The sequence below is a fragment of the Malaclemys terrapin genome, chromosome 20, assembly GCF_027887155.1.
Source record: "Malaclemys terrapin pileata isolate rMalTer1 chromosome 20, rMalTer1.hap1, whole genome shotgun sequence".
Classification (NCBI taxonomy): Eukaryota; Metazoa; Chordata; order Testudines; family Emydidae; genus Malaclemys; species Malaclemys terrapin.
The window spans coordinates 1,222,139-1,246,803 of NC_071524.1; the positions used below are offsets into that span (position 1 = coordinate 1,222,139).

A 24,665-nucleotide genomic window follows, 5' to 3' on the forward strand; every position below is an offset into this window, starting at 1 on the left:
TCCCACCACCCACATGGTAGGCAGGATCAGCATACACTACAGTGGCAGGTGGGGGAACTGGGGATGGGGGCCCCTGCAGCCTGGTGTCCTGCCTCTCCCCCACGGCAGGGCAGGGATCCTGGAAAAGGGGTGTGTGTGGGGGGGGGGAGGCACAACCCAACGTACCCTTGCGTGGTGGAGGCCGTGACGCTCACCACCATGATGGTGGCGTTAGTCAGGATCTGCTGCACGTTCTCGTTGTTCTTGCACTTGTCCAGGCTGTTGCCCAGCTCCTGCGCGGGGATGACACAGACAAACGCAGGGGGTCAGTCAGCAGGGCTGGGACAGACACATGGACACAGCCCGGACACAGCACCAAGGGCACCGCAAGGCAGGGGGATGGCAGAAGACAGCAGGTCCCCAGCTAGAGCCCAACCCTGGCTATTTCCCCCCCACCCCCGGTCACCCAGACCCCTAGTGCCCACCCCCACCTTACCCAGCTACCCCCCCCGCCCAGGTCTGGCTTTTCAGTGCCCAACCCCCCTCAACCAGACCCTCAGTGCCACCTCCTCATCACCCAGATCCTCAATGCCCACACCACCTGGCTTCCCTCCCCCACCCCCATCTGCGCCTTCAGTGCCCACCCCCTGGCAGCCAGACCCTCGGTCCTGTCGCCACCCACCCCCAGCAACTCGGAGGTCTGGGTCACCCCAAGCACCTGGATGTTCAGTGCTTGCTCTCCTCCCCCCTGCCCCCTTCAGTTCCTGCCCTCCCCCCACATTGCCCTTCACCCACTGCCCCGTGCCCAGCCCCAGACCTCCTCCTCCTAACATGCATCTGCCCTCCCCTATGCCCATCACTCATCCCTCCTACCCCACCACTAGCAGCACACACCTTGACCGTGCGGATGTAATCCAGGGCATTGGGAACCAGGGACTCCAGCTCGGGGAATCGCTTGGAGTATTTATCCCGGATGAATTTGTGGATGATGTCTGATGGGACACAAAGGGGGAGGGGAAGGGACGAGACCCCACCCTGTTAGTTACTGGGGAGCAGCCCTGGAAATCACCTGGGGTCCTCTCTTCTGTTGCAGAAGCCCCCGGACCCTAGAAGGGCAGCTGCATGTCCCCAGCCAGGCCCTGTACGGCTGCACATAGACAAGAGCTGGGGATTACCCCACCTGGCTATTTCACAAACTCAATCTCACGGCACTTAACCGCTCTGCCCTTCTTTATCTTCATTTCACAGATGGGGAAACCGAGGCACAGAGCGAGGGACAGCCACCCAGCAGGCCAGCAGCACAGCTGGGAATAAACCCAGCTCCCAAGTCCCCAGCGCTCTAACCACAAGGCCACACAGCCTCCGCTTCCTTCAGAATTAACCCTTCTGCTTCCTGTCCTCTGCTCTTGCAAGCTGAAGGTCCCAAATCGGAAGTTTTGGTTTCTCAGTCCGACTCAGAGCAAGGAGAGGCAGTCTGTCAGCCAGCTCCACTACACGCGGCGTAGCCCCCGATGGCTGGGCCGTGCGCTGGGGACCTCCTCCAGTCACGGACATGGCGGAGAGCAGAGCTGTGTATGCCAGGAGTGCATCCTTGCTAGGGCAGGCACTCTGTAGGCTCACAGAAAGGACCCGGTGACCATCTGATGTGACCTCCTGCACAAAGCAGGCCAGAGAACTTCCCTGACTTAGCCATGCAGAGCACGAGCCAAAGGAGATGGAGCCCCTCCCTTGCACAGCACCTCCTGTACCCCCAAACACACACTGTGCCCCCACCCCCCACATGCGTCTCTTTTAGCAACGCCCGTCACGAGGCAGCCACTCACTCAGTTCATTTTCGATCTCCACCGTCAGGTTGTTGGCGTCAACGATGACTCGGTACTCCGGAGCCGCCTCCACCGGCCCCATCACTGCGGAGAGAACGCACGTAAGGATCTCACTGGGGCTCTGTGCTGCAGGGATCAAGGCAGGGGCTCAGTAGGGGGCACTCTCCCCCAGGAGTCAGGGAAGGGCCCAATGCCCTGTGCGGCAGGGAGCAAGGCAGGGGCTCAGTAGGGGGCGCTCTCTCCACACAGACAGTGCTGATCCCAATGCTAGGAGGTGCTGTGACACTGATGGTACCACCTTTGCAGTCAGAGCAGAGAGGTTAGCTGCGCTCCCACACCCCATCCCCGATCCAGTACCTTCTGTGGCTTTCGACTGTTTGCTGATATACTCCTCGATCTTCACCATGATCTCCGCAAACTGCCAAGAGAAAACACAGCAGGCTCTTCTGTACTTGGAAAAGATGAAGCAAGTGGGGGAAAGGGGAGCAGCAGGGGATGCTTTCCCCTCCTAGTCAGGGCTGACCTCAATGCCCCAGCATGACATTAGAGAAAAGAGGCCCCATGTCTCATTCACTGCCCCCAAGCAAGCCAGCCAGCCCGCCCCCTGCCTGGGGCCAGACGGGAGCCAGCACCCCTTAGAAGGGAGAGGCCCCGTGCCCCATTCCCTACCCCCTGAGCCAGCCAGTCCCTGCCCTGGGGCTGGATGGAAACTAGTGGCCCCCTAGAGAGGGGAAAGGCCCCATCTCTCACCATCTTGCTGTCCCAGAGCTTGGCAATGCTCTTGACCGAGTCGACGCTGAGGTCCAGCTGCATCTCCTCCTGCACATCCTCGATGGCCGGCTCATCTTCCTCATCCACAAAGTTGTCCTCCTCCTCCGCCGCCTCCTCCAGGTCGGCCAGCAGCTCGTCCGCCAGAGACATCCTTCAGGTCTGGGGCGGCGAGGCAAGAGCAGGGTGTGGAGGTGAGCAGAGCCTGGAGTGGGGGCGACTTCTCCGCACACCCCACCCAGACACCCTCTGCCCTAGGGATTATCCCACCCCGCTGGCCACCTATTGACCCCACCCAGAGCCCCAGCAGGGCTGAATCAGGCCTCCTTTGGTGAGCCCACCTTTCCCCCTGCCCCCAACCCCGCCTCCTGCCTGTACCCCCATCAGCACCCCAGGGGTCCCCAACTCCCCCCAGCGTGCCCCATATCTGTGCCCCACTGCACCCCAACCATTCCTCCCTGCCCCCAGCCCCACTCCTCTCCTTCACCATATCCATGCCCCACCTGCCCCCCAACCGCTCCTCCCTGCACCCCCATCAGCACCCCAGGGGTCCCCAACTCCCCCCAGCCTGCCCCATATCTGTGCCCCACTGCACCCAACCCGCTCCTGCCTCCCCGCCTGCAGCCCCCCCTGCCCCCAGCCCGGCCCCGCAGCCCCCGCGCGCCGCCCGTTACCTGCTCGCGCCCCTCCCACTCCCCAGTCTCCGCTCTCGGTGCGTCAAGTCCCCGCTTCCGTCGCGCGCCGATGGCGTCACCCCCCCCCCCCCCCCGCGCTCCTGGGGCCTCCCGCCCCCACCCCCCCCGGTCCCTTTAACGAGCGCGCCTCGCGCTAGCCCCGCCCTCCCCGCTCGTGGCGTCATCAGCGCGCGCCCGGTTGCGCCCCGCCCCCGCTGCGGGAGGGGACGTCGGCCGCAGGCAGGGTCGGGGAACGGGGGGAGCCTGGTGGGGGCACTGGCAGCGGGAGGGGTCAGTCCCGGTAAGGGAGGGTGTGACTCGGGGGGGGGTGCTGGCAGCTGGAGGGGCCCTGGGGGGGGTGTTAGCAGCGGGGGGGGGTCGAGCCCCTGGGGGGGGTGTTAGCAGCGGGGGGGGGGGGTCGAGGCCCTGGGGGGCGGGGGTGTTAGCAGCGGGGGGGGTGTCGAGGCCCTGGGGGGCGGGGGTGTTAGCAGCGGGGGGGGGTGTCGAGCCCCTGGCGGGGGTGTTAGCAGCGGGGGGGGGGTCGAGCCCCTGGCGGGGGTGTTAGCAGCGGGGGGGGGGGGGTCGAGGCCCTGGGGGGCGGGGGTGTTAGCAGCGGGGGGGGTGTCGAGGCCCTGGGGGGCGGGGGTGTTAGCAGCGGGGGGGGGTGTCGAGCCCCTGGCGGGGGTGTTAGCAGCGGGGGGGGGTGTCGAGCCCCTGGGGGGCGGGGTGTTAGCAGCGGGGGGGGATCGAGCCCCTGGGGGGCGGGGTGTTAGCAGCGGGGGGGGGGGTCGAGGCCCTGGGGGGCGGGGGTGTTAGCAGCGGGGGGGGGTGTCGAGGCCCTGGGGGGCGGGGGTGTTAGCAGCGGGGGGGGGATCGAGGCCCTGGGGGGCGGGGGTGTTAGCAGCGGGGGGGGGGGTCGAGGCCCTGGGGGGCGGGGGTGTTAGCAGCGGGGGGGGGGGTCGAGGCCCTGGGGGGCGGGGGTGTTAGCAGCGGGGGGGGGGTGTCGAGGCCCTGGGGGGCGGGGGTGTTAGCAGCGGGGGGGGGGGTGTCGAGGCCCTGGGGGGCGGGGGTGTTAGCAGCGGGGGGGGGGTGTCGAGGCCCTGGGGGGCGGGGGTGTTAGCAGCGGGGGGGGGGGGGGTCGAGGCCCTGGGGGGCGGGGGTGTTAGCAGCGGGGGGGGTGTCGAGGCCCTGGGGGGCGGGGGTGTTAGCAGCGGGGGGGGGTGTCGAGCCCCTGGCGGGGGTGTTAGCAGCGGGGGGGGGTGTCGAGCCCCTGGGGGGCGGGGTGTTAGCAGCGGGGGGGGATCGAGCCCCTGGGGGGCGGGGTGTTAGCAGCGGGGGGGGGGGTCGAGGCCCTGGGGGGCGGGGGTGTTAGCAGCGGGGGGGGGTGTCGAGGCCCTGGGGGGCGGGGGTGTTAGCAGCGGGGGGGGGATCGAGGCCCTGGGGGGCGGGGGTGTTAGCAGCGGGGGGGGGGGTCGAGGCCCTGGGGGGCGGGGGTGTTAGCAGCGGGGGGGGGGTCGAGGCCCTGGGGGGCGGGGGTGTTAGCAGCGGGGGGGGGGTGTCGAGGCCCTGGGGGGCGGGGGTGTTAGCAGCGGGGGGGGGGTGTCGAGGCCCTGGGGGGCGGGGGTGTTAGCAGCGGGGGGGGGGTGTCGAGGCCCTGGGGGGCGGGGGTGTTAGCAGCGGGGGGGGGGGTGTCGAGGCCCTGGGGGGCGGGGGTGTTAGCAGCGGGGGGGGGGTGTCGAGGCCCTGGGGGGCGGGGGTGTTAGCAGCGGGGGGGGGGGTGTCGAGGCCCTGGGGGGCGGGGGTGTTAGCAGCGGGGGGGGGTCTCGAGGCCCTGGGGGGGGGTGTTAGCAGCGGGGGGGGGGTCGAGCCCCTGGGGGGGTGTTAGCAGAAGGGGAAGGTGGGTCCCTGTAAGCGGAATGGGTTCCTAGTGGGGGGTGTTAACAGCAGAGGAGTCGGGGGATCACAGCTCAGCACCTGGTTGGGGAGACCCCGTTTTCCCCATTTTCTGTCCGCATCTCATTGCTGCCCTCCCCTCTCCCCACCCCCCCAGCGCCATGGCCGGGGTGGGCTTTGAGGAGTTCTCGGTGCCCCCGGGCTCGGAGCTGGCGCTGCCCCCGCTCTTCGGGGGGAACATCCTGGAGAGCGAGCTGGAGACGGAGGTGGAGTTCGTGGACGGAGGGCTGAGCGGGGACAACCTGCAGGACGAGGAGGAGGAGGAGAGCCAGCAGCGGCAGCGCGAGCTGGGCCGCCGCAAGATTCAGGCGCTGGGACGGCGCTGCAAGGAGATCGAGCAGGTGCCGCGCGGGCTGGAGCTGGATCCAGGGCTGGGGACCAAACCTGGCCCTGCCCCCTGAGCCACTGGCCACGGCCTGGCTCCCCCCCTAAACCACCACCCCCCGGGGCCCATAGCGCCCTAAGAGATGGCCCAGCCCTAATCCCTAAATCATCACCCCACACGTGCCCATCCCATCCCATTTCCTTCATAACCACCAACCCCTGCTCCACCAACCCAGGGTACCCACTGTCCCCCTTCAGTGGGCCTTGGGCCCCATCCCCTCTCTGGGCCCTGGCCCCATTCATTACATCTCCCAGAGATCTTGGGCCTGCCCTCTATGGGCCCAGCACCCCTGGCTCCCCGGTGGCATAGCTGGGTACAGTCCAAACCAGGGAGCAGTTGTCACCCCTTCCCTGTAACCTGGGGTGCTCTTCAAATGCCCTGCTGCTGTAGCCAGGCATGGTTGGCTCTCAACCTGCCCCCAGCATGCCAGTTGCCCGCAGACGCTCGTGTGCTGCATCCGGCCAGCCAGTTGGCTCTCACCGGCCCTGATTATGCCCCCAATGCATCCTCAATCCCAGCTGCGCTGCCCTCTCCTGGTCAGAAACACTCCCTCCACTATTCCTTTAAGGGAACAACATACACCAGCTCACAGTGCTAAGTGAAGTTACCAGACGCTTTCTCTTTGCCCCCTGGAGTAGATAAAACAAGTTTATTAACTACGAGGAGAGAGAGAGATATGAAGGGATCAAAATGCTTTCTAGTGCCTGCTTCAGCTCAGTTAGATTCAAAGCAAAGTCTTTCCCCGCGTGCTTCCAGCTGACTGAATTCTATAGGCCGGGACCCCCACCCCCAAATGGGCTGGTTCCTTTGTCCTCTCGGGTGCGGTGAATGCAATGGGCAGGGAGAGACGGGGCTCCTATGGGGTCTTTGCCCCTCCTTTGAATAGTGTCAGCTCCCCCTTGATAAACCTTTCCAGCTGAGAGACCAGGGGGAGGGGGAGGAAGGAAGGAGACCTCACACTCTTTCTTAGCTAAGGCCACATCTACACTACACAGTCACATCGGCACGCAGTTGCCGCAGTTATTCAATTGTTTGAAGTGGGTTTGAATTGTTTGAAAAGGTTCAGGAGCCTAATTAGTGATCCTCGGACCCTAATTAGTGATCCTTGGAGCCAAAAGAGTGTGAATTCCTTGTTCCACTAACTGTAGGACGATCTGCTTTATAGATAATTCGCACAGCAAAGAAATTAATAACAGGGCAAGTTGATCACTGGTTAATAACACAGCGAAAGCAGCCTGGTTAACCAATCTCTGTTCTTAACCATTCATTAGATTCGTGTTTGCATCTCCTGCTGCGAAGGAGACACATTAAAGCAACTCGCGAGCCTTTGTCTGAGTCAGGCTGGGCTGTGAACACAGGGGTGCATTGTGGAACACTCAGCCCCTGGACAGTCCCGCAAGACGCATCTTACGCAAGGGGTGACCCCTTGGACGAGGGGGCTTGGGCAGAGGTGGGGGGTGCTGCGGGAGAAGGCTCCGGCCTGGGTGAGTTACCGGCCTGATGTGTCTGCGTCCCCGGCTCCAGGTCAACGAGAGGGTGTTGAACCGACTCCACCACGTGCAGAAGATCACGCGGCGGCTCAAGCAGGAGAGGAGGTGAGAGCTTGGGGATGGGGGCAGGGCCCAGCGTGACAGCCTCAGCAACTCCGTTTCCAGGGAGCACCCAGCCCGATGGGGCTCTGATCTCACTGACATTGTGTCTGGGCAGCACCTGGCCCGACTGGGCCCCAATCTCAGTGATTCTGTGTCTGGGCAGTGCCCGGCGCGATGGGGCCCCGATCTCAGCGACTCTGGGTCTCAGCAGCGCCTGGCCCGACGGGGCCCGCATCTCGGCAACTCTGGGTCTCGGCCGCGCTCGGCGTCCCCGATCTCAGTGATTCTGGGCAGGGCCCAGTGTGACAGGGCCCTGATGTCAATCTCGCTTTGTCCCCCCTATAGATTCCTTATGAGGGTCCTGGATTCCTACGGGGATGACTATAGACAGAGCCAGCTCACCATTGTCCTAGAGGTAGGAGCCCCTCTCCCCGCTAGGGGGTCCTTCCCTGGAGTGGGGCAGATTCTGTTCTGGAGCTGTCAAGAGAAGCCGGCCCTTTACTGTGGCCCTCTTCGGCTCCAGAGAGCCCTGGGTGGGAGCCCGCTGAATGGCTCTGTTCCCCCCTCCCCAGGATGAAGGCAGCCCCAGCACAGAAGCCCCCACCCCAGGCAATACTGAGAACGAACCTCCAGAGAAGGAGACCCCCCGGCGCTTCCCTGGCCCCCCACCGGCTGGCCCAGAGCCCAAGAGCCCATCCCAGGCGGAAACCCCCACTGGAAAGAAGCGTCGCCGGCACGGGCGTGAGGACAAGGAACAGAGGGGCAGGCGGCTGGCCCCTGCCCTCCTCCCCATAGATGACTTCCCTGCACAGGTACCGGCCATTCCCCTTTCTCCTGGGGGGTAGCTACATGGGGCTGAAGTGGGTGGGGGGCAGAATACCGGGCTAGATGGGCCCATGGCTCGGGACAGGTGCTGGGCTGGATGGGCCTGTGGGTCTGACCCCTTTTTCCCCCCTCCAGCTCAAAGAAGAGGACGAGTTCCCCTGCGACCAGGATGCCGTACTTACGTCCAGCTGGCCCCGGCCCCGGGACAAGCTCCTCCCTTACCCCAAGTTCTCCAGCCCCGGGGCCTGCGCTGATTTTGACTGAACCCTCCTGAAACTGACCCGGCCCCTCGCTCCGGCCCTCAAAGGGTTAAACCAGGAGGGGTGCAGCCCTTCCCTGTGAACTAGAGGGTTAACCCCCTGTACACCAGTCCCCTGTGCTGCGGGACCGACAGCCAAGCAGGGACAGCGTGGGGAGCCCCCAGCTGGCTGGGAGAAGGTTTCCCAGGGTGGATAAAACTCCTGCCGTAATCTTTCAGGCTTAAAAGCCCTGCGGAGCAAGGCAGGTCACGTAACAGGGAAATAAAGAGACGCTGGCCTGGGCCACAGTGAACAAAGACTGAGTGAACTCAGCTGTACTGAGTTAGAGCAGGGGGTGGGGATGCCTGGGTTCTGTCCCTGGGAGGGCAGTGGGGTCCAGTGGTTAGAATGGGGGGGGGGGGAGGGTATAGGGCAGTGGGTTCTTTCCCTGACTCTGGACAGGGAGTGGGGTCTAATCTTCTTGTTTGCTCTTTGCACAGCCCCATGGCTCCTGTGTTGATGGGACTGTCATTGCTACCCCCTAATTAGTAATAAATGGAGTCAGGACACCAGCATTCTAGTCCCTGATTCTCTATGGGGCCCCCCGCCTGTGTCTCCCCCATAAGCCCCAGCAAAGCTTTAATAAACACTGCATGGTCTGTGGGTACGGGAGCAAGCGAGCAGTGGGACTCTCCTGCACTGCCTCTCCCGCGGCTTAGTGCCATTAAAAGGTGCATGCAAGTATGCATTTCCCCTGTTCGCCCGTAGAGGGCAGCAGCTGTGCATGCTTCAAGTCTCCCCCTCGAGCAGGGACAGGGACACAACAGAGCCAGCAGGGGGCACCAGTGACACTAACAGAGGCCGCACAGCCCTGTCCCTCCAGCAGGGGGTGCCAGCAACACTAACCCAGCCAGCCGGGAGTGACACACACTCTGGTTCCTTAAGTCAAAACCTTTATTACATTCATGGGGGGAAGTGGAGAGAGCCAAACCCCCCTGTAGCCAGCAGGGGGCAAACCCTGGTCTGGGGGAAGGCTCCCTCTGCAGCCAGCACATCACGGCGACCAACTCCCCAGGGCCCTGGGGGTGTCACAGCTTCTTCAGCCACTCCAGGTTGGGCCCCTCCTTGTCGCAGGGGTGGGAGGGGATGTCGGGCATGTTGCCGTCGTCTCGCACGGGCACTAGAGAGAGGCGGAGGCGGCTTAGGGGGAGGGATCCCTTGGGGGGGGGGGCGGGTAAAGGGGCTCCCCCAGGGGACAGTGCAGAGGTGAAGGGGTTAAAGCCACCCCTGCACTGAGTCAGTGGGGGCTCACCCCCTCCCTGAGGGGTCAGGGGCCCACCACCAATAGCCCAGCTGCTACCCGCTGCCTAAGGTGCACCCTGAAGCTGCAGCGCCCCCTTGTGGCCATGAGGCTCAGCTGGGGGAACCAACCAGCCGAGACTTGATCTGACTGCCCTGGTGTGGGGAAGAGGGGCCCACAGTAGGGGATGCTGTGCTGCAGGGAGTGGGGTGGGGCACTCTCCCCTGGCAGTCAGTGTTAGCCCCCATTGCCCCAGGGCAGCGCTAGGGGGCTCAGCGGGGTGCATGCTCCCCACCCCCGCAGTCAGTACTAGCCGGCACAGCACTAGGGGGCGCTGTGCTGCAGGGAGAGGGGAGGGTCAACAGGGGGAGCTCTCCCCTGCAGTCAGGGCAGAGCCCATGCCCCAGTGCAGCGCCTGGCACCTCTCCCAGCTAGCGAGGAGGGGGCCAGGCCCCACGGGGGCAGCATGGCCAGGAGCCCTCACCTGGGTACACATAGGGCGTCGCGCGGTTGATCATGCCGGAGTACTTCGTGTAGGGGCTGAGCAGCGGCGCCACGGCGGCTGCAGGGCGAGAGACACGGAGAGCGTCAGCGCAGCCCCGCGGGCACCAGGGAGAGGGGGGGTTCAGCAGGGGGCGCTCTCCCCTGGCAGTCTGTGCCAGCCCCCTTGCACCACTGGGGGGGTTGGGGTCGCGACTCACCCAGGATGCCGATGGCAAAGGAGACGGTGATGACGGGCTCCGTGGCCCAGGCGTTCTTCAGGAAGGCACCGATCTCTGGGGGGGTGGGGGGAGAACGGAGCGTGAAGGGTTAATGTGCCCCCCGAGCTGGGGCAGCCCCCCCAACACAGATCCCCCCCCATTCTCCCCCCAGCCGGGGCAGCCCCCCCTCCCAGCACAGATCCCCCCCCCATTCTCCCCCCAGCCGGGGCAGCCCCCCCCCCAGCACAGATCTCCCCCCAGCCGGGGCAGCCCCCCCCAGCACAGATCCCCCCCCAGCACAGATCCTCCCCATTCGCCCCCCAGCCGGGGCAGCCCCCCCCTCCCAGCACAGATCCCCCCCCTTCGCCCCCCAGCCGGGGCAGCCCCCCCTCCCAGCACAGATCCCCCCCCCTTCGCCCCCCAGCCGGGGCAGCCCCCCCCTCCCAGCACAGATCCCCCCCCAGCCGGGGCAGCCCCCCCCAGCACAGATCCCCCCCCATTCTCCCCCCAGCTGGGGCAGCCCCCCCAGCACAGATCCCCCCCCAGCACAGATCCCCCCCCATTCGCCCCCCAGCCGGGGCAGCCCCCCCCCAGCCCAGACCCCCCAGCCGGGGCAGCGCAGGCCGGGCTCCCTGCCCCCATGAAGGAGACACCCACTGCTCAGCGCCGCCATCTTCCCTCCCGCCGCCCAGGAAGGAAACCCCGGGCCGGGCCGGGCCGGGCAGCCTGGGACTTGTAGTGTGGGGCCGCTGGCCCCGCCCGCCTCCGGGCAGAGAACCCAGGAGTCCTGGCCCCCAGCCCCGCCCTCGCCTCCGTAACCACTAGCCCGGCTCTGGGATGGGAGCCGGGACTCCTGGGTCCCCCCCAAACCCGAACCCCAATAACAGCTCTTGGGGGATCTGCCCTCCAGACTGGGATTTGAGGGGTGGGGCGCGGGGCGCGGGGAGGAGGAGCTGAGGCAAGTCCTCAGCCCCCCCGCCCCGCTGGGAATGGGGGGCAGCAGTTTGGGGGGGCTGAGAGGGTCCCGGAGACATGCCGGCCCCACAGCAGCGGCTGCTGAGTGCCCCTGCCAGCGCCCCATTGCGCCACTCCCCAGAGGGAACCCCCCAGGGGAAACCCCCTCCCCACCACCCAGCTGCTTCCGCTGAGTCAGCGGGGACTTTCAGAGCCGGTCTGATTGGAAACGTGGGGGGGTGGCCAGGCTCCCTGCCCAGCGGCCTCAGTCCCCAGCGCTTCAGAAGTGGGCACAGGACTTCTGGGTTCCCTTCCTGGCTCTGGGGTGGAGATGTCCCCTCTACCACTCTAACCAGTAGACCCCACTCCCCTCCCAGGGCCAGGGAGAGAACCCAGGAGTCCTGGTTCCCAGCCCCCCTGCTCTAACTTTTAGACCCCACTCCCCTCCCAGGGCCAGGGAGAGAACCCAGGTGTCCTAGCTCTTAGCCCCCCTGCTCTAACCACTAGACCACACTCCCCTCCCAGGGCTGGCTGGGTGGCAGGGCTAGTGCAAGGTAGCCTAAGGCTGGTCTTGGTAAGGCATAGTGCTGTGCTCAGGACACCTGGGTCCAATTCCTGGCTCTACCCTCCCCCCCTATGGGCAAATCACTGAATTGCTCTGTGCCTCAGTTTCCCCATCTGTGAAATGGGGAGAACAGTCCTTCCTTTGTCTATTCACCTGTGAGCTCTAGGGAGTGCCCCTCACTTTGTGTCCATGCAGCGCCCAGCACGACAGGGCCTGATCTCAGTCGGGGCACGGGGTCTGTGTGGTGTGCAGTGCCATGGGACCCCCCCATCTCAGTCTGGGGGGGAGCGATCTGTGGAGCGCCCGGCTCGATAGGGCCCTGAGCTCAATGTGTGTGTGTGTGTGGGGGGGGGGGGGTGTCTGTGCAGCGCCAGTGCAACATGGGCCTTTAGCTCAGTGTGAGTGTGTGTGTGTGTGTGGGGGGGGGGTCTGTGCAGCGCCTGATGCGACGGGCCCTGAGCTCAATGTGTGTGTGGGGGTTTGTGTGTGTGTGTGTGAGGGCCTGTGCAGCGCCTGGCGTGACGGGGCCCTGATCTCAGTGTGTGTGTCTGTGAGGGACTGTGCAGTGCCCGGCACAACGGAGGCCCTGAGCTCAGTGTGTGTGTGTGGGGGGGTCTGTGTGTGTGTGTGGGGGGGTCTGTGCGGCCCTAAGCTCAGTGTGTGTGTGTGTGGGGGGGGGGGGGGATTGTGCAGCGCCTGGCGCGACAGGGCCCCTGAGGTTGGTTGGCACTACTGTAATACATGTAACAGAGGTGCAGCCTCCCTCCCCCCCCCCCCCGCAGCATTTGGGCCCCCATCAGAATCGGAAGTGGAGTTTTTCCATTGTGGCCGGTGGCTCATTTCCTAGAGCTGGGTTCGTCCTGGTGCCTCCGTCCCAGCCCTGCCACTTCCCCATCGCTGGCCGCGCGGCTGCCCACCATGGCCGTGACTCTGCCAGTCCTGCTCCTGACTGTCGGTGAGTGTCGCTGCCTGCCCCACATCTGGGAAGGGGGCTAGAGCAGGGGGGCTGGGAACCAGGACTCCTGGGTTCTATCCCTGGCTGTCGGAAGGGAGTGGAGTCTAGTGGTTGGGGGCTGGGAGCCAGGACTCCTGGGTTCTATCCCCAGCTGTAGGAGGGGAGTGGGGTTGAGTGGTTACAGCAGTGGGGCTGGGAGCCAGGACTCCTGGGTTCTCTCCCCGGCTGTAGGAGGGGAGTGGAGTCTAGTGGTTGGGGGCTGCGAGCCAGGACTCTTGGGTTCTATTTCTGTCAGAGCAGATGAGGACTGTACAGGCCATCAAGAAGGGGGTCATCCAGGGCCCATGGAGACCCCTCGGTGGGGTGGGGGAATGCAGGGAAGGGGCTCTAGGGGAGAGGGCAGGGTAAGGCACGGGCTGTGAGGGGTAGGGTTGAAAGAGGGGCTGTGTGTATGGGGGGCTCAGGTGGGGTGAGGGGCGAAGGGGGGAAGGAAGGGGGGTTGTTCGGGGGTCACCCAGAGGCCTCACTTCCCCCCCCTCGCTCTGTGTCTCCAGCCCTGCCGAAGCCGTCCTCGTCTGGGACCGGGCCGCAGGTGCCGAGGGGGGATCCGGCTTCGCTGCTCTGCCCCAGGGTCGCTCGGGGGAGGCTGGTTCACCCTGCACCGGGACGGCACACCAGGCCCTGTGGCTGAGGAGCGGGCCCCGGCGCAGGGCTTGGAGGTGACATTCCTGCTGCCCAGCGTCGGCCCTGGCGAGCGGGTACCGCTGCGGCTACTGGAACCGGGACGCGGCCGGGGGGCGGGTGGAGTCCCCGCTCAGCGACCCTGCTAACGTCACCAGTGGTGAGTCCTGAGGGTCTGGTCCCAGGGGCAGGGAGGGGGCGGGATACCAGGGAAGATGGTCCTGGGGATCGGATCCGGGGGCAGGAGGGCATGGGATGCTGGGGTAGATGGGCCCATTGCTCTGATTTGGGGGGAAGGGAAGGACTGGATACCAGGGTAGATGGGCCCGTCACTCTGATTTGGGGGAAAGGGAAGGGATGGGATACTGGGGTAGATGGGCCGTTGGCTCTGATTCGGGGGGGAAGGGAGGAGATGGATACCGGGGTAGATGGGCCCATGGGTCCAAGTCAGGTGGGAGGATACCGAACTCTCCCCATTGCCCCCCACAGCCCCCACCCCAGCTTGGGGTACCCAATAGCCCACCCCAACACTCTGCTTCCCCTGTGCCAGGCCCAGATCGCTACCCCAAGCCGTCCATCGCTGTCAGCCCTGGCACGGAGGTCTTGGCTGGCCAGACTTGGACGATCCGGTGCTGGGCTCCGTATGCGGGATGAGCTTTGTGCTGTACCGGGCACGGGAGTTCTGGACTGAGCGGGCGCCTCGCGGAGACCCCCCCACGGCCGAGTTCCACCTGGGGAACGCCAGCGCTGCCAACGTGGGGAGATACACCTGCTACTATCACACCACCAGCGAGCCCTTCATCTGGTCCAACTCCAGCAACCCCCTGGAGCTCAGGGTCACAGGTGGGGGGAATGGGGCATGGGGCCTCTCCCCTCTGGGGGCGCCGGCTCCCATCTAGCCCCAGGACAGGGACTGGCTGGCTCAGGGGGGCAGGGAATGGGGCATGGGGCCTCTTCCCTATAGGGGGTGCCAGCTTCCATCCGGCCCCAGGACAGGGACTGGCTGGCTCAGGGGGGTGGGGAATGGGGCAAGGGGCCTTTCCCCTCTAGGGCACCATTTTCTCAGCTCATTTTGTATAGATGTGAATGTCTATAGGATGGATGGGAAACAGAAGGAGGGTGTGGCGGGGTGGGTGGATGGATGGAGGGGTGGGAGATGGAGGGTATGGGGGGATGGATGGGGGGATGGGGGATAGAGGGAGGGTGTGGGGGGATGGATGGATGGGGGATAGATGGATGGATGGACCGGGGGATGGGGGATAGAGGTAGGGGTGTGCGGGGATGGATGGATAGATGGATGGATGGGGGGATGGGGAATAGAGGGAGGGTGTGGGAGGATTGGGGGATGGATGGGGGGATAGAGGGAGGGCGTGGGGGGATGGATGGGGATAGAGAGAGGGTGTGGGGATGGATGGGGCATAGGGGGGATAGAGGGAGGGCGTGGGGGATGGATGGATGGGGGGATAGAGGGAGGGTGTGGGGGATGGATAGATGGATGGGGAATAGAGGGAGGGTGTGGGGGGATGGATGGGGGGATGGGGGATAGAGGGAGGGTGAGGGGTCATGGATGGATGGGGATAGAGGGAGGGTGTGGGGGGATGGATGGGGGGATGGGGGATAGAGGGAGGGTGTGGGGGGATGGATGGATGGGGGGATAGAGGGAGGGTGTGGGGGGTGGATGGATGGGGGGATGGGGAATAGAGGGGGTGTGTGGGGGGATTGGGGGATGATGGGGGATAGAGGGAGAGCGTGGGGGGATGGCTGGATGGGGGATAGAGAGAGGGTGTGGGGATGGATGGGGCATAGGGGGATAGAGGGAGGGTGTGGGGGGATGGATGGATGGGGGGATAGAGGGAGGGTGTGCGGGGATGGATGGATAGATGGATGGATGGGGGGATGGGGAATAGAGGGAGAGTGTGGGGATGGATTGGGCATAGGGGGGATAGAGGGAGGGTGTGGGGGGATGGATGGACGGATGGGGGGATAGAGGGAGGGTGTGGGGGGCATGGATGGATGGATGGATGGATGGGGGGATAGAGGGAGGGTGTGGGGGGATGGCTGGATGGGGGATAGAGAGAGGGTGTGGGGATGGATGGGGCATAGGGGGGATAGAGGGAGGGTGTCGGGGGATGGATGGATGGATGGGGGGATAGAGGGAGGGTGTGGGGGGATGGATGGATGGATGGGGGGATAGTGGGGAGGGTGTGGGGTGATGGATGGATGGATGGGGGGATAGAGGGAGGGTGTGGGGGGATTGGATGGATGGGGGGATAGAGGGAGGGTGTGGGGGATGGATGGACGGATGGGGGGATAGAGGGAGGGTGTGGGGGGATGGATGGATGGGGGGATAGAGGGAGGGTGTGGGGGGATGGATGGATGGATGGGGGGATAGAGGGAGGGTGTGGGGGGATGGCTGGATGGGGGATAGAGAGAGGGTGTGGGGATGGATGGGGCATAGGGGGGATAGAGGGAGGGTGTCGGGGGATGGATGGATGGATGGGGGATAGAGGGAGGGTGTGGGGGGATGGATGGATGGGGGGATAGAGGGAAGGTGTGGGGGGATGGATGGATGGATGGATGGATGGATGGGGGGATAGTGGGAGGGTGTGGGGTGATGGATGGATGGGGGGATAGAGGGAGGGTGTGGGGGGGATGGATGGATGGGGGGGATAGAGGGAGGGTGTGGGGGGATGGATGGATGGATGGGGGGATAGAGGGAGGGTGTGGGGATGGGTGGGGCATAGGGGGGATAGAGGGAGGGTGTCGGGGGATGGATGGATGGGGGGATAGAGGGAGGGTGTGGGGGGATGGATGGGGGGATAGAGGGAGGGTGTGGGGGGATGGATGGATGGATGGATGGGGGGGATAGAGGGAGGGTGTGGGGGGATGGATGGATGGGGGGATAGAGGGCGGGTGTGGGGGGATGGATGGATGGGGGATAGAGGGGAGGGTGTGGGGGGATGGATGGATGGATGGATGGGGGGATAGAGGGAGGGTGTGGGGGGATGGATGGATGGGGGGATAGAGGGAGGGTGTGGGGGGATGGATGGATGGATGGATGGGGGGATAGAGGAAGGGTGTGGGGGGATGGCTGGATGGGGGGTAGAGAGAGGGTGTGGGGATGGATGGGGCATAGGGGGGATAGAGGGAGGGTGTCGGGGGATGGATGGATGGATGGGGGGATAGAGGGAGGGTGTGGGGGGATGGATGGATGGGGGGATAGAGGGAGGGTGTGGGGCGATGGATGGATGGATGGGGGGATAGAGGGAGGGTGTGGGGATGGGTGGGGCATGGGGGGATAGAGGGAGGGTGTCGGGGGATGGATGGATGGGGGATAGAGGGAGGGTGTGGGGGGATGGATGGGGGGATAGAGGGAGGGTGTGGGGGGATGGATGGATGGGGGGATAGAGGGAGGGTGTGGGGGGATGGATGGGGGATAGAGGGAGGGTGTGGGGGGATGGATGGATGGGGGGATAGAGGGAGGGTGTGGGGGGATGGATGGATGGATGGGGGGATAGAGGGAGGGTGTGGGGGGATGGATGGGGGGATGGAGGGAGGGAGGGGTTGTGACCGGGTTCCTAGGGGAGGTCACACTGAGTTTGCTCAGTCAGAGCACCCTGCAAAGAATGGGGTAGATGATCCCCTATTCACCCAGAGCTTCTCCAACACCTTCCTGGTTACCCAGACGCCAAAACACAGCTCCCTTAAAGCCACCAGCCCTGGGCTCCCACTCACATAGGATGAGGATGACTGAAAATCTTGTTCCTTATATAAAAACTTCTACTGATCCCAAAGGATCGGACTCGTCACCACCAGGTCACTGCAGATCTCAGATCTTACCCAGATACACGCTCACAGCCAATTCCTATTAACTGAACTCAAACTTATTCAACAAGAAAAGAGAGAGACAGAGAGTGCAGGTTAAAAGATCGTTACCCGTACAGACACGAATACAGTTTGTAGGTCACTTTCATCGCGGATATGTGAGCTTTAGAGTCGTAAAACGTTCTTTCAGAATCAGTCTGTAGGTTCAGTCCAAGGCCCGGGTGCCCCAGACTGGAGCTGGAGACCTCAAACTTCCCCTGGTGAAGCTCAAACAGATCCGAGACGACAGGATCAGCGCCCACAAGTCCCTTCCTAGCTCTCTGGCAGCCTCTTAGCAGCCTGCAGTGAAGCACTGGGGCTTTGAAGGAGAATCACCTGTTTTCTATGTAGACACAGGTCACTAGGTGCATTCAGCAGTATAAGGTAATTATCCCTTAAGCAGTTCCTAGACCATCTGCTACGAATTGCGAAGAGAAATATAGACAAGGACATTGTTACAGCCAAGGTCCATCTAAATGTTAATATTCCCTTTTGCTCTTTGAATCAGCAGAGCATAGAGACAGACAGGAACCGTCCGGTTACACGGTTAACCCCTAACAAGATATAGGTCCGTGGTTCTCGACCTATTGACCACGATGGGCCACAATGTGTTATGTGCACAGGCACCGACTTTCCAAAGTGCCAAGGGGTCTTTGACCCCCAGCTCTGCTACAGGTCCCGCCCCCACTCCACCCCTTCCCGCAAGGCCCCACCCCTGCCCCCTCTCCCCCCCACCTCTTCCCGCCCAGTTCTACCCCCTCCCCCGAGCGCGCTGCGTCCTTGCTCCTCCTCCCCTCCCCCCAGAGCCTCCTGCACGCCGTTGACATACGCTCTAATATGTCCCCAAAGGCTGAATTTGGGTCACATAGCCTGCTAGGTGCTTAGCCCTTTCTGGCTCCATGTCACACGGGGGTATGGGGGCGGCTGGATGGACGGACAGCCATGTGTGGGGATGGAAGGGTGGAGAGATGGCTGGCTGGAGGGTTCATGGAGGGGGTGGGTGGTTGTCTATATGGATGGATGGAAGGGGGGATGGAGGGGTGTGTAAGGGAGGGATGGGGGAATTGAGGGAGGAAGGGAGGGAGGAATGGGGGAGGGATAGATGGGTGTGTCTGGGGAGGGAGGGATGGATGGAGGGGTGTGTATGGGGAAAGATGGAGGGATAGGGGAGGGATGGATAGAGGGGTGTGTAGGACTGGTGGCTAATGCACCCCTGGTGCATTGTGGGAGCTCTGCAGGGGGCCCAGGAGCGAGGGATGGTGGGTAATGCACCCCCAGTGCATGGTGGGAGCTCTGCAGAGGCCCAGGACCAAGGGCTGCTGGCTAATGCACCCCAGTGCATTATGGGGTGGTGCCATGGGGTCCGTGGGTGGAAGCTAGGGTTACCATATTTTAATATTCTAAAAGGAGGACACTCCACGGGGCCCTGGACCTGCCCCAACTCCGCCCCTTCCCCGCCCGGCCCCGCCCCAACTCCACCCCCTCCCCTGAAAGCTCCGCCCCCTGCTCCTCCCCCTCCCCTGCTTCCCGCGAATCAAATGTTCATGGGAAGCCTGAGGCAGGCAGGCAGCAGGTAAGCTGGGGCTGGGGTGGTGGCAGTGGGTGGGGGGGCGCGAGGAGGCGCAGCCCAGTCCGGCCCCCCTGGCCGAGCGGCTCCCTCCGGCGGCTGGCCCCGGTCAAGAGGCTCTGGTCCCCGCGTCTCCGGCCTGGCTCAGGCCCTGGGGCGCCGGCCCCGGTTCTAGCCGAGCGCGTCAGCCCGCCCCAGTGCTGGCGGCTCCGGCCCTAGCGACTCCAGCTCACCTTGGGCCCCGGGGCACCAGCACCGGCTGAGCGGCTCCGGCCCCGGCCCCAGCCCCGGCCGAGCAGCGCCGGCCGGCGGCGGAGCACCCCCAGCCCTGGTCCCAGCGACTCTGGCCCAGCTCGGCTCGGGCCCCGGTTCCGGATGAGTGGCTCCGGCCTGGCCTCGGCCCCGGCCCTGGCTGAGCGGCGCCGGCCAGCGGCCGAGCACGGTCGGCCCCAGCGGCTCCAGCTCTGGCCCCAGCGGCTCCAGCCCGGCCCCAAGACCCCTCCCTATTTTCCCGGACATGTCCAGTTTTTTGGAATTTCCTCCTGGACGGGGATTTGAGGACCAAGAAGCCGGACATGTCCGGGAAATCCGAACGTATGGTAACCCTAGTGGAAGCGCCCCCTGCAGGCCAATGATCCTGCCCCGGCACGGGTACAGCCGGGGCTATGCGGGGCTGGAGCTGCATCTCACGGGGGCTCTTGGCTTTTCCAGATGTTCCCAGCACCCAGGAGCGGTTCGTGGACGTGGGTGGGAAGCTCCGGGTAAATTGTTCCATCCCCGATGCCCCGGGTGGCTGGTTCTTCCTGTACCGAGACGGGGATCCTGAGCCCCTGGCCTGGATCGCAGCCAAGGAGGACGATGGGCCGGCTGGCTTCAATCTCCCAGAGGAGCAGGCCCTGGGCCCCGGTGGGGTCTTCAGCTGCCGCTACGGGCTGGAGGAACCGGGCACCCGTTTCGACCTGGCTCTCAATGACACGGAGGTGCGGACCCAAGGTGAGTGAGCGGCCGGCATCCAGCAGTTCAAGGGTTAATCAGTCTGGCCATGTGTGCACTGGGCTAAGCTGGGGGGGAAGCGGACGCTGGGTGTGAACTGGCTACAGACCTGCCTGGGAACTGGCCAGGGATCATGGCGGCTGGGCACAGATGGACAGATGGAAAAGGTGTGTGGGGCTGGGCGGATGGATGGAGGGGTGTGTGGGGGATGGATGGAGGGGTGGGTATGCAGAGGGATTAATGGGCAGAGGCATGGATGGGTGGACGGGGGGATGGATGGACAGAGGGGTTTGTACGCGGAGGGATGGAGGGGTGTGTATGCGGAGGGATGGATGGACGGAGGGGTGAGTATGGGGGGGATGGACAGAGGGGTATGTACATGGAGGGTCGTGGGGGGGATGGATGGAGGGTTGGGGGGATGGATGGATGGACGGAGGGGTGAGTATGGGTGGGTGGATGGATGGAGGGGTATGTACGCAGATGGATGGAGGGATAGAGGGGTGTTTATGGGGATGGAGGGTGGGGGGATAGACGGAGGGGTGTGTACGCGGAGGGAGGGATGGATGGACGGAGGGGTGTGTATGGGGATAGAGAGATAGAAGGGTGTGTATATGGAGGGGTGTGTACGTGGAGGGAGGGATGGAAGGTTGCGGGGGATGGACGGAGGGGTGTGTATGGGGAGGGATGGACGGAGGGAGGGCTGGGGGAGATGGACGGAGGGATGTGTATGGGGATGGAGGGGTGTGTATGGGGATGGAGGAGTGTCACGGACTCACAGATCATGCCCACTCTTGGCTCTGTGCGGTCCGTGGGGGGTGCCCCTTTTAGTGAGACAGCCCTTCTCGGGGGTCCACTCTCTCTCGGGGTCAGGCCCCTCCACCTCCTGGATCCGCACCTCTCTGAGCCTTAGCACGTCTGTCTCTGCCGTGGGCCCCCTCAGGGAGTCCACTTGCTCTGGACCCCCGGGGTCTCCACCTCCTGAAGGGGTTGACGCAACCCTGTTCTCTAGACCGGAGTGACTCTCAGCCAGCATAAAACAGGAGGGTTTATTGAGAGTTGAACACAGCACAGGAAACTCTCAGGGCCTCAGGCCTGGCCTCCCTCAGCCCAGCACATCCCAGTCTCCCCTGCATCCAGGTGAGCTCCGCTTGCTTCCCCTCTCCAGCCCAGAGCCCCCCTGCTTCCCAGCTGGGCATCTGAGATCCCCGGCCCCAGGCCCCGCCTCTGTCCATTGTCTTCTCTCCAGGTAAACAGGGTCGTAAACCGGGGCCTCCTCTCCTCGCTTCTGTCCTCTGGCTGGAACCGTCTGGTTAGGTCACTGGGTCCTCACTCTGCAGCCCATTGTCCTCCCACTGGCCAGAACCGGCTGCATCTCCTCAGCTGGGCCTCTGGGTCACCAGGTCGCCAGGTCACCGGTCGCTGGGGTATCCGTCCTCCCGGCCATCGGCTGGGTCCCCACGTCCTCTCTCTGGCCCTCTGCAAAACACACTCCCTCTCCCCTCACCTCGTTAAACCAGTAACACCCAGGGAAACTGAGTCCCACCCCCTCTGCATGCAAACCATTGAAACTCCACAGAAAACAAGAAAACCCCCCACTTCGTCACAAGGGGTGTGTACGCGGAGGGATGGATGGACGGAGGGGATGGATGGATGGAGGGGTGGGTAGGTGGAGGGATGGATGGACGGAGGGCTGGGGGGATGGATGGAGAGGTGAGGATGGACGGAGGGGTGTGTAGGCGAAGGGATGGATGGAGGGAGGGTTGGGGGAGGATGGACGGAGGGGTGTGTACGCAGAGGGATGGATGGATGGGGGGATGGATGGATGGAGGGGTGGGTAGGTGGAGGGATGGATGGATGGAGGGCTGGGGGATGGATGGAGAGGTGAGGATGGAGAGAGGTGTGTGTAGGCGAAGGGATGGATGGAGGGGAGTGTATGGGGATGGATGAAGGGATAGAGGGGTGTGTACACGGAGGGATGGATGGATGGAGGGCAGTGTATGGGGAGGGATGGACGGAGGGAGGGCTGGGGGAGATGGACGGAGGGGTGTGTATGGGGATGGAGGGGTGTGTATGGGGATGGAGGGGTGTGTACGCGGAGGGATGGATGGAGGGAGGGTTGGGGGAGGATGGACGGATGGAGGGCTGGGGGGATGGATGGAGAGGTGAGGATGATGAGGATGGACGGAGGGGTGTGTAGGCGAAGGGATGGATGGAGGATTATGGGGGGGATGGATGGAGGGGTGAGTATTCTGAGCTCTGGGAGGAGCGTGGGGTCTAGCGGTTAAAGCCCGGGGTGGGGATCAGGACTCCTGGGTTCTCTCCCCTCTCGGCGGGGGTGGGAGCAGTGTGGGTGGATTTTCTCCCCCTTCTCCCCATAGGCCGTTAGCGGTGACGGCCGATCTCTAACCGTGTGTTTTTTCCATTGTCTCCTTCCCGCCCCCCAGGCTCGCGTTCTGGGGACAGTGATTACAGCCAGACCAATGCGCTGCGCCTGGGCCTGGGGGCCGCCGTCCTGCTGCTGGCGCTGCTCTTTGTAGCCCAGGCCTGCTGGGAGGAGAGACACCTGCAAGGCTGAGGCCAGTGAGTTGGTCCTGGCATGGGAGGTGGGGACGAGGCCATGCTGGAGACTCCTGGCTCCCAGCCCCCCTCCCCGCACTCTAACCACTAGCCCCCACTCCCCACCCAGAGCCGGGGAGAGAACCCAGGAGTCCTGACAGGTGCCTGCACCCACCTCCCCAGCACCACCACCTCGATTTCCCTCTACAGCCCAGCTCCCAGGGGGTATTTGGGGTGAAGTTGCCCCCTCCCCCCAGTCTGTTTCATGGTTGGTGCTCTCCTGCATCTCCCCACGCTCAGGGGGAGGGCTGGCGTTTGGGTGGGTTCCAGGGCGGGAGGAACGGAGCTGAGACCCCATCTGTCCTGGAAGGGGGGGGCGTCTCAGGGGTGTGGCTAATGGGGTTCTCTCTCCCCTCACAGGCCGTCATGGGCCCGCAGGCGACTGGGGGAAGGAATAGGCCCCCCACACACACTCCATGGAGCCCCCTCTGCTGGAATTCACCCCCCACTCCATCCCCCCCGGTCTATCCCACCCTCTCCCTTAGAGCCCCCCAGCCCCAGCCTACCAACCACCCTTCCGTCCTGTCCAACCCAGTCCTCTCTGTTCCCCCTCCCCCATTAGCCCCCCCCAAATACTGTAAGCTTGCCCCCCAACATCCTCTCCACCCTGGGCTATCTCAGCCCGTCCCACCACCTCTCTGCTCTGCCCCCATCCCAGCCTATGGCCGCCCCGGATTTCAGGGTGGGTCCCCCATCGCCCTGGCAAAGGGAGAGCAGATGAGTCGGAGTGGGGGGAGCCCTGGGGGAGCTCACCCAGTCCCCGGGGTGGTTGGTCAAGCCCTGCCCCCCAGGTGGGCAGGGGAGGTGCTGGCGGGAGAGGGCTGAGGGATGGTACCACACGTCGCCCCCCTCTGGAACCGCGAGCGCTGGGCTTCACCGCTGCCCGGCACCTCCTGTATTTATACGGCACTGCCCCGGTTATACGGACCAGGGACCGGGCCTCAATAAAGAAAGTGTGATACCCCCAAGGGGGTGTGTGTCTGGTGATTGGCAGCTTGTGTCTCCCCGGGCTCTTCCTCCCTCACACCCTGTTAGTACCACACTCCCAGTGTTAGTGCAAGGGCCACCACCGGGACAATGTAAGTGTCCCCATCATGGCAGGCACTGCACAGTCCCCCGCAACTAAGATCGGTGCCTCCGTCACACCAGGCATCCAGGCAGGGCTTTAATGCCCGAGGCGGGTGTCAAAGGGCTAACAAAAGAGGGTAGTCGACCTAAAGTGTCCACCCATTGCAATGGAATCGCCCCGGACTCTGAGATAAACCAGTGGTGGAGGGGCCCTAGCTGTCTACCCCCTGGGCGCAGATGGTCCCTCAAGGACGGGTGAGCTGGAGCAGGGAAACGCGGGCAGGGTTTCTTGGTTCCGTACGGACCAGTGCATTTGTCCCGTGATTCCATGTAGAGCCCCGGCGCTGGGCGAAGTCTCTGCATGCATCATACCCCTACCTCCAGAGAGCGCTAAGCTGTCTCTCAGACGGCCATCTTCGGTGAGATACTGGGAAAGGGGTGGTTTAAGCTACTGGGGTATCTTAAAATACTGCGGGATCCAGAGTGAGTGGCCAGCGGGGGATGCCGGAACAGTTCCGCGACATTCAGGGCACACAGGTGAGGCGGAAATCAGTGGGGTTTTTTCTATTGTTTTGATGGCTAATATCGATGATCTCTCTCAGCTGGTGACCCATTGGGAGGCCAGGATGGAATTTCTCTTTCTCTGATTTGCTTTTGAACCTGGTTGATTTAATTCACACGCTGAGAAAAGCCCCTTAGAACCAGATGTTACAGTGTAAAGCCGCCATCATCGCTCAGCTATGGCACAAGGGGCAGCAAACCCAGACGTTCCCCATCGCGCCTGCTCCTCACACGGTGCCACAGCTCGTGTTGCATGTGGGCAGGTTTGCAGGCTGAGAAAGAAAGGTGCAACATCAAACCTTCCAGACTCAGCAGTTGCCACAGTTAAGGTTTCCTGAACAACCTTAACTCTGCCCACTTGGCCATGTGCCACACTTCCTTTAATTGCATGATCATGTACTAAGTTTACCTCCGTGGGTCACCAGCTGGGTTTGAACCCAGAATATAAGAAAGGAGAGGGGGAATCTGCATGGAAATAGTGGTCAGTCAAAGATTGAAGACCAGACCCTGTGGTCTTCTGGCTTTCAGCCCACTGCATCATCCCCAAGGCTGCAGGGTACATTGAGGGTGAGCTGTCCCCTCCTCCCCACAAGCTGCGAGTG

The 24,665-nt window shown here is 63.8% G+C and overlaps 4 protein-coding genes across 5 annotated transcripts in view; 2 read left to right on the plus strand and 2 right to left on the minus strand.

The window, feature by feature from the left end:
• Positions 1-3,314, minus strand: part of CNOT3 (CCR4-NOT transcription complex subunit 3) — a 27,793-nt gene extending 24,479 nt beyond the window's left edge. The window contains 6 exon segments of the mRNA XM_054009561.1: positions 166-272; positions 874-971; positions 1,803-1,886; positions 2,160-2,220; positions 2,553-2,732; positions 3,245-3,314. Of these exon segments, the coding sequence (XP_053865536.1) occupies positions 166-272; positions 874-971; positions 1,803-1,886; positions 2,160-2,220; positions 2,553-2,723 (521 nt within the window). The 5' untranslated portion in view covers positions 2,724-2,732; positions 3,245-3,314.
• A 146-nt stretch (positions 3,315-3,460) lies between these two features.
• TFPT (TCF3 fusion partner) lies at positions 3,461-8,639 on the plus strand. Its single transcript, XM_054009769.1, has 6 exons — positions 3,461-3,545; positions 5,295-5,538; positions 7,107-7,177; positions 7,520-7,589; positions 7,747-7,986; positions 8,135-8,639. The coding sequence occupies exons 2-6, from the start codon at positions 5,299-5,301 to the stop codon at positions 8,261-8,263; spliced, it is 750 nt and encodes a 249-aa protein (XP_053865744.1). The 5' UTR covers positions 3,461-3,545; positions 5,295-5,298; the 3' UTR covers positions 8,264-8,639.
• Positions 8,640-9,260: 621 nt separating this feature from the next.
• On the minus strand, positions 9,261-11,008 carry NDUFA3 (NADH:ubiquinone oxidoreductase subunit A3). Its single transcript, XM_054009849.1, has 4 exons — positions 10,897-11,008; positions 10,240-10,314; positions 10,023-10,100; positions 9,261-9,418 (listed from the first exon to the last, which is right to left on the minus strand). Exons 1-4 carry the CDS (start codon positions 10,910-10,912, stop codon positions 9,327-9,329), a joined length of 261 nt encoding a protein of 86 aa, XP_053865824.1. The 5' UTR covers positions 10,913-11,008; the 3' UTR covers positions 9,261-9,326.
• Positions 11,009-13,953: 2,945 nt separating this feature from the next.
• On the plus strand, positions 13,954-23,325 carry LOC128826579 (T-cell-interacting, activating receptor on myeloid cells protein 1-like). Of its 2 annotated transcripts, XM_054009930.1 has the most exons (4): positions 13,954-14,237; positions 19,537-19,818; positions 22,263-22,398; positions 22,795-23,325. In XM_054009930.1, exons 1-3 carry the CDS (start codon positions 14,045-14,047, stop codon positions 22,391-22,393), a joined length of 606 nt encoding a protein of 201 aa, XP_053865905.1. In that variant the 5' UTR covers positions 13,954-14,044; the 3' UTR covers positions 22,394-22,398; positions 22,795-23,325. The 2 variants fall into 2 exon arrangements, with proteins under 2 accessions (XP_053865905.1, XP_053865904.1); XM_054009929.1 differs by having other exon boundaries at positions 22,263-23,325.
• The last annotated feature ends 1,340 nt before the right edge of the window (positions 23,326-24,665 follow it).

Coding starts and splice junctions, on each gene's coding strand:
- LOC128826579 (XM_054009929.1), top strand. CDS start 14,045: ATGAGCTTTGTGCTGTACCGGGCACGGGAGTTCTGGACTGAGCGGGCG. Junction 14,238..19,536: donor CCTGGAGCTCAGGGTCACAG/GTGGGGGGAATG, acceptor TGGCTTTTCCAG/ATGTTCCCAGCACCCAGGAG. Junction 19,819..22,262: donor CACGGAGGTGCGGACCCAAG/GTGAGTGAGCGG, acceptor CCCGCCCCCCAG/GCTCGCGTTCTGGGGACAGT.
- TFPT (XM_054009769.1), top strand. CDS start 5,299: ATGGCCGGGGTGGGCTTTGAGGAGTTCTCGGTGCCCCCGGGCTCGGAG. Junction 5,539..7,106: donor GCTGCAAGGAGATCGAGCAG/GTGCCGCGCGGG, acceptor CCCCGGCTCCAG/GTCAACGAGAGGGTGTTGAA. Junction 7,590..7,746: donor AGCTCACCATTGTCCTAGAG/GTAGGAGCCCCT, acceptor CCCCCTCCCCAG/GATGAAGGCAGCCCCAGCAC.
- NDUFA3 (XM_054009849.1), bottom strand. Junction 10,101..10,239: donor CTTTGCCATCGGCATCCTGG/GTGAGTCGCGAC, acceptor CTCGCCCTGCAG/CCGCCGTGGCGCCGCTGCTC. Junction 9,419..10,022: donor GACGCCCTATGTGTACCCAG/GTGAGGGCTCCT, acceptor GCCTCTCTCTAG/TGCCCGTGCGAGACGACGGC.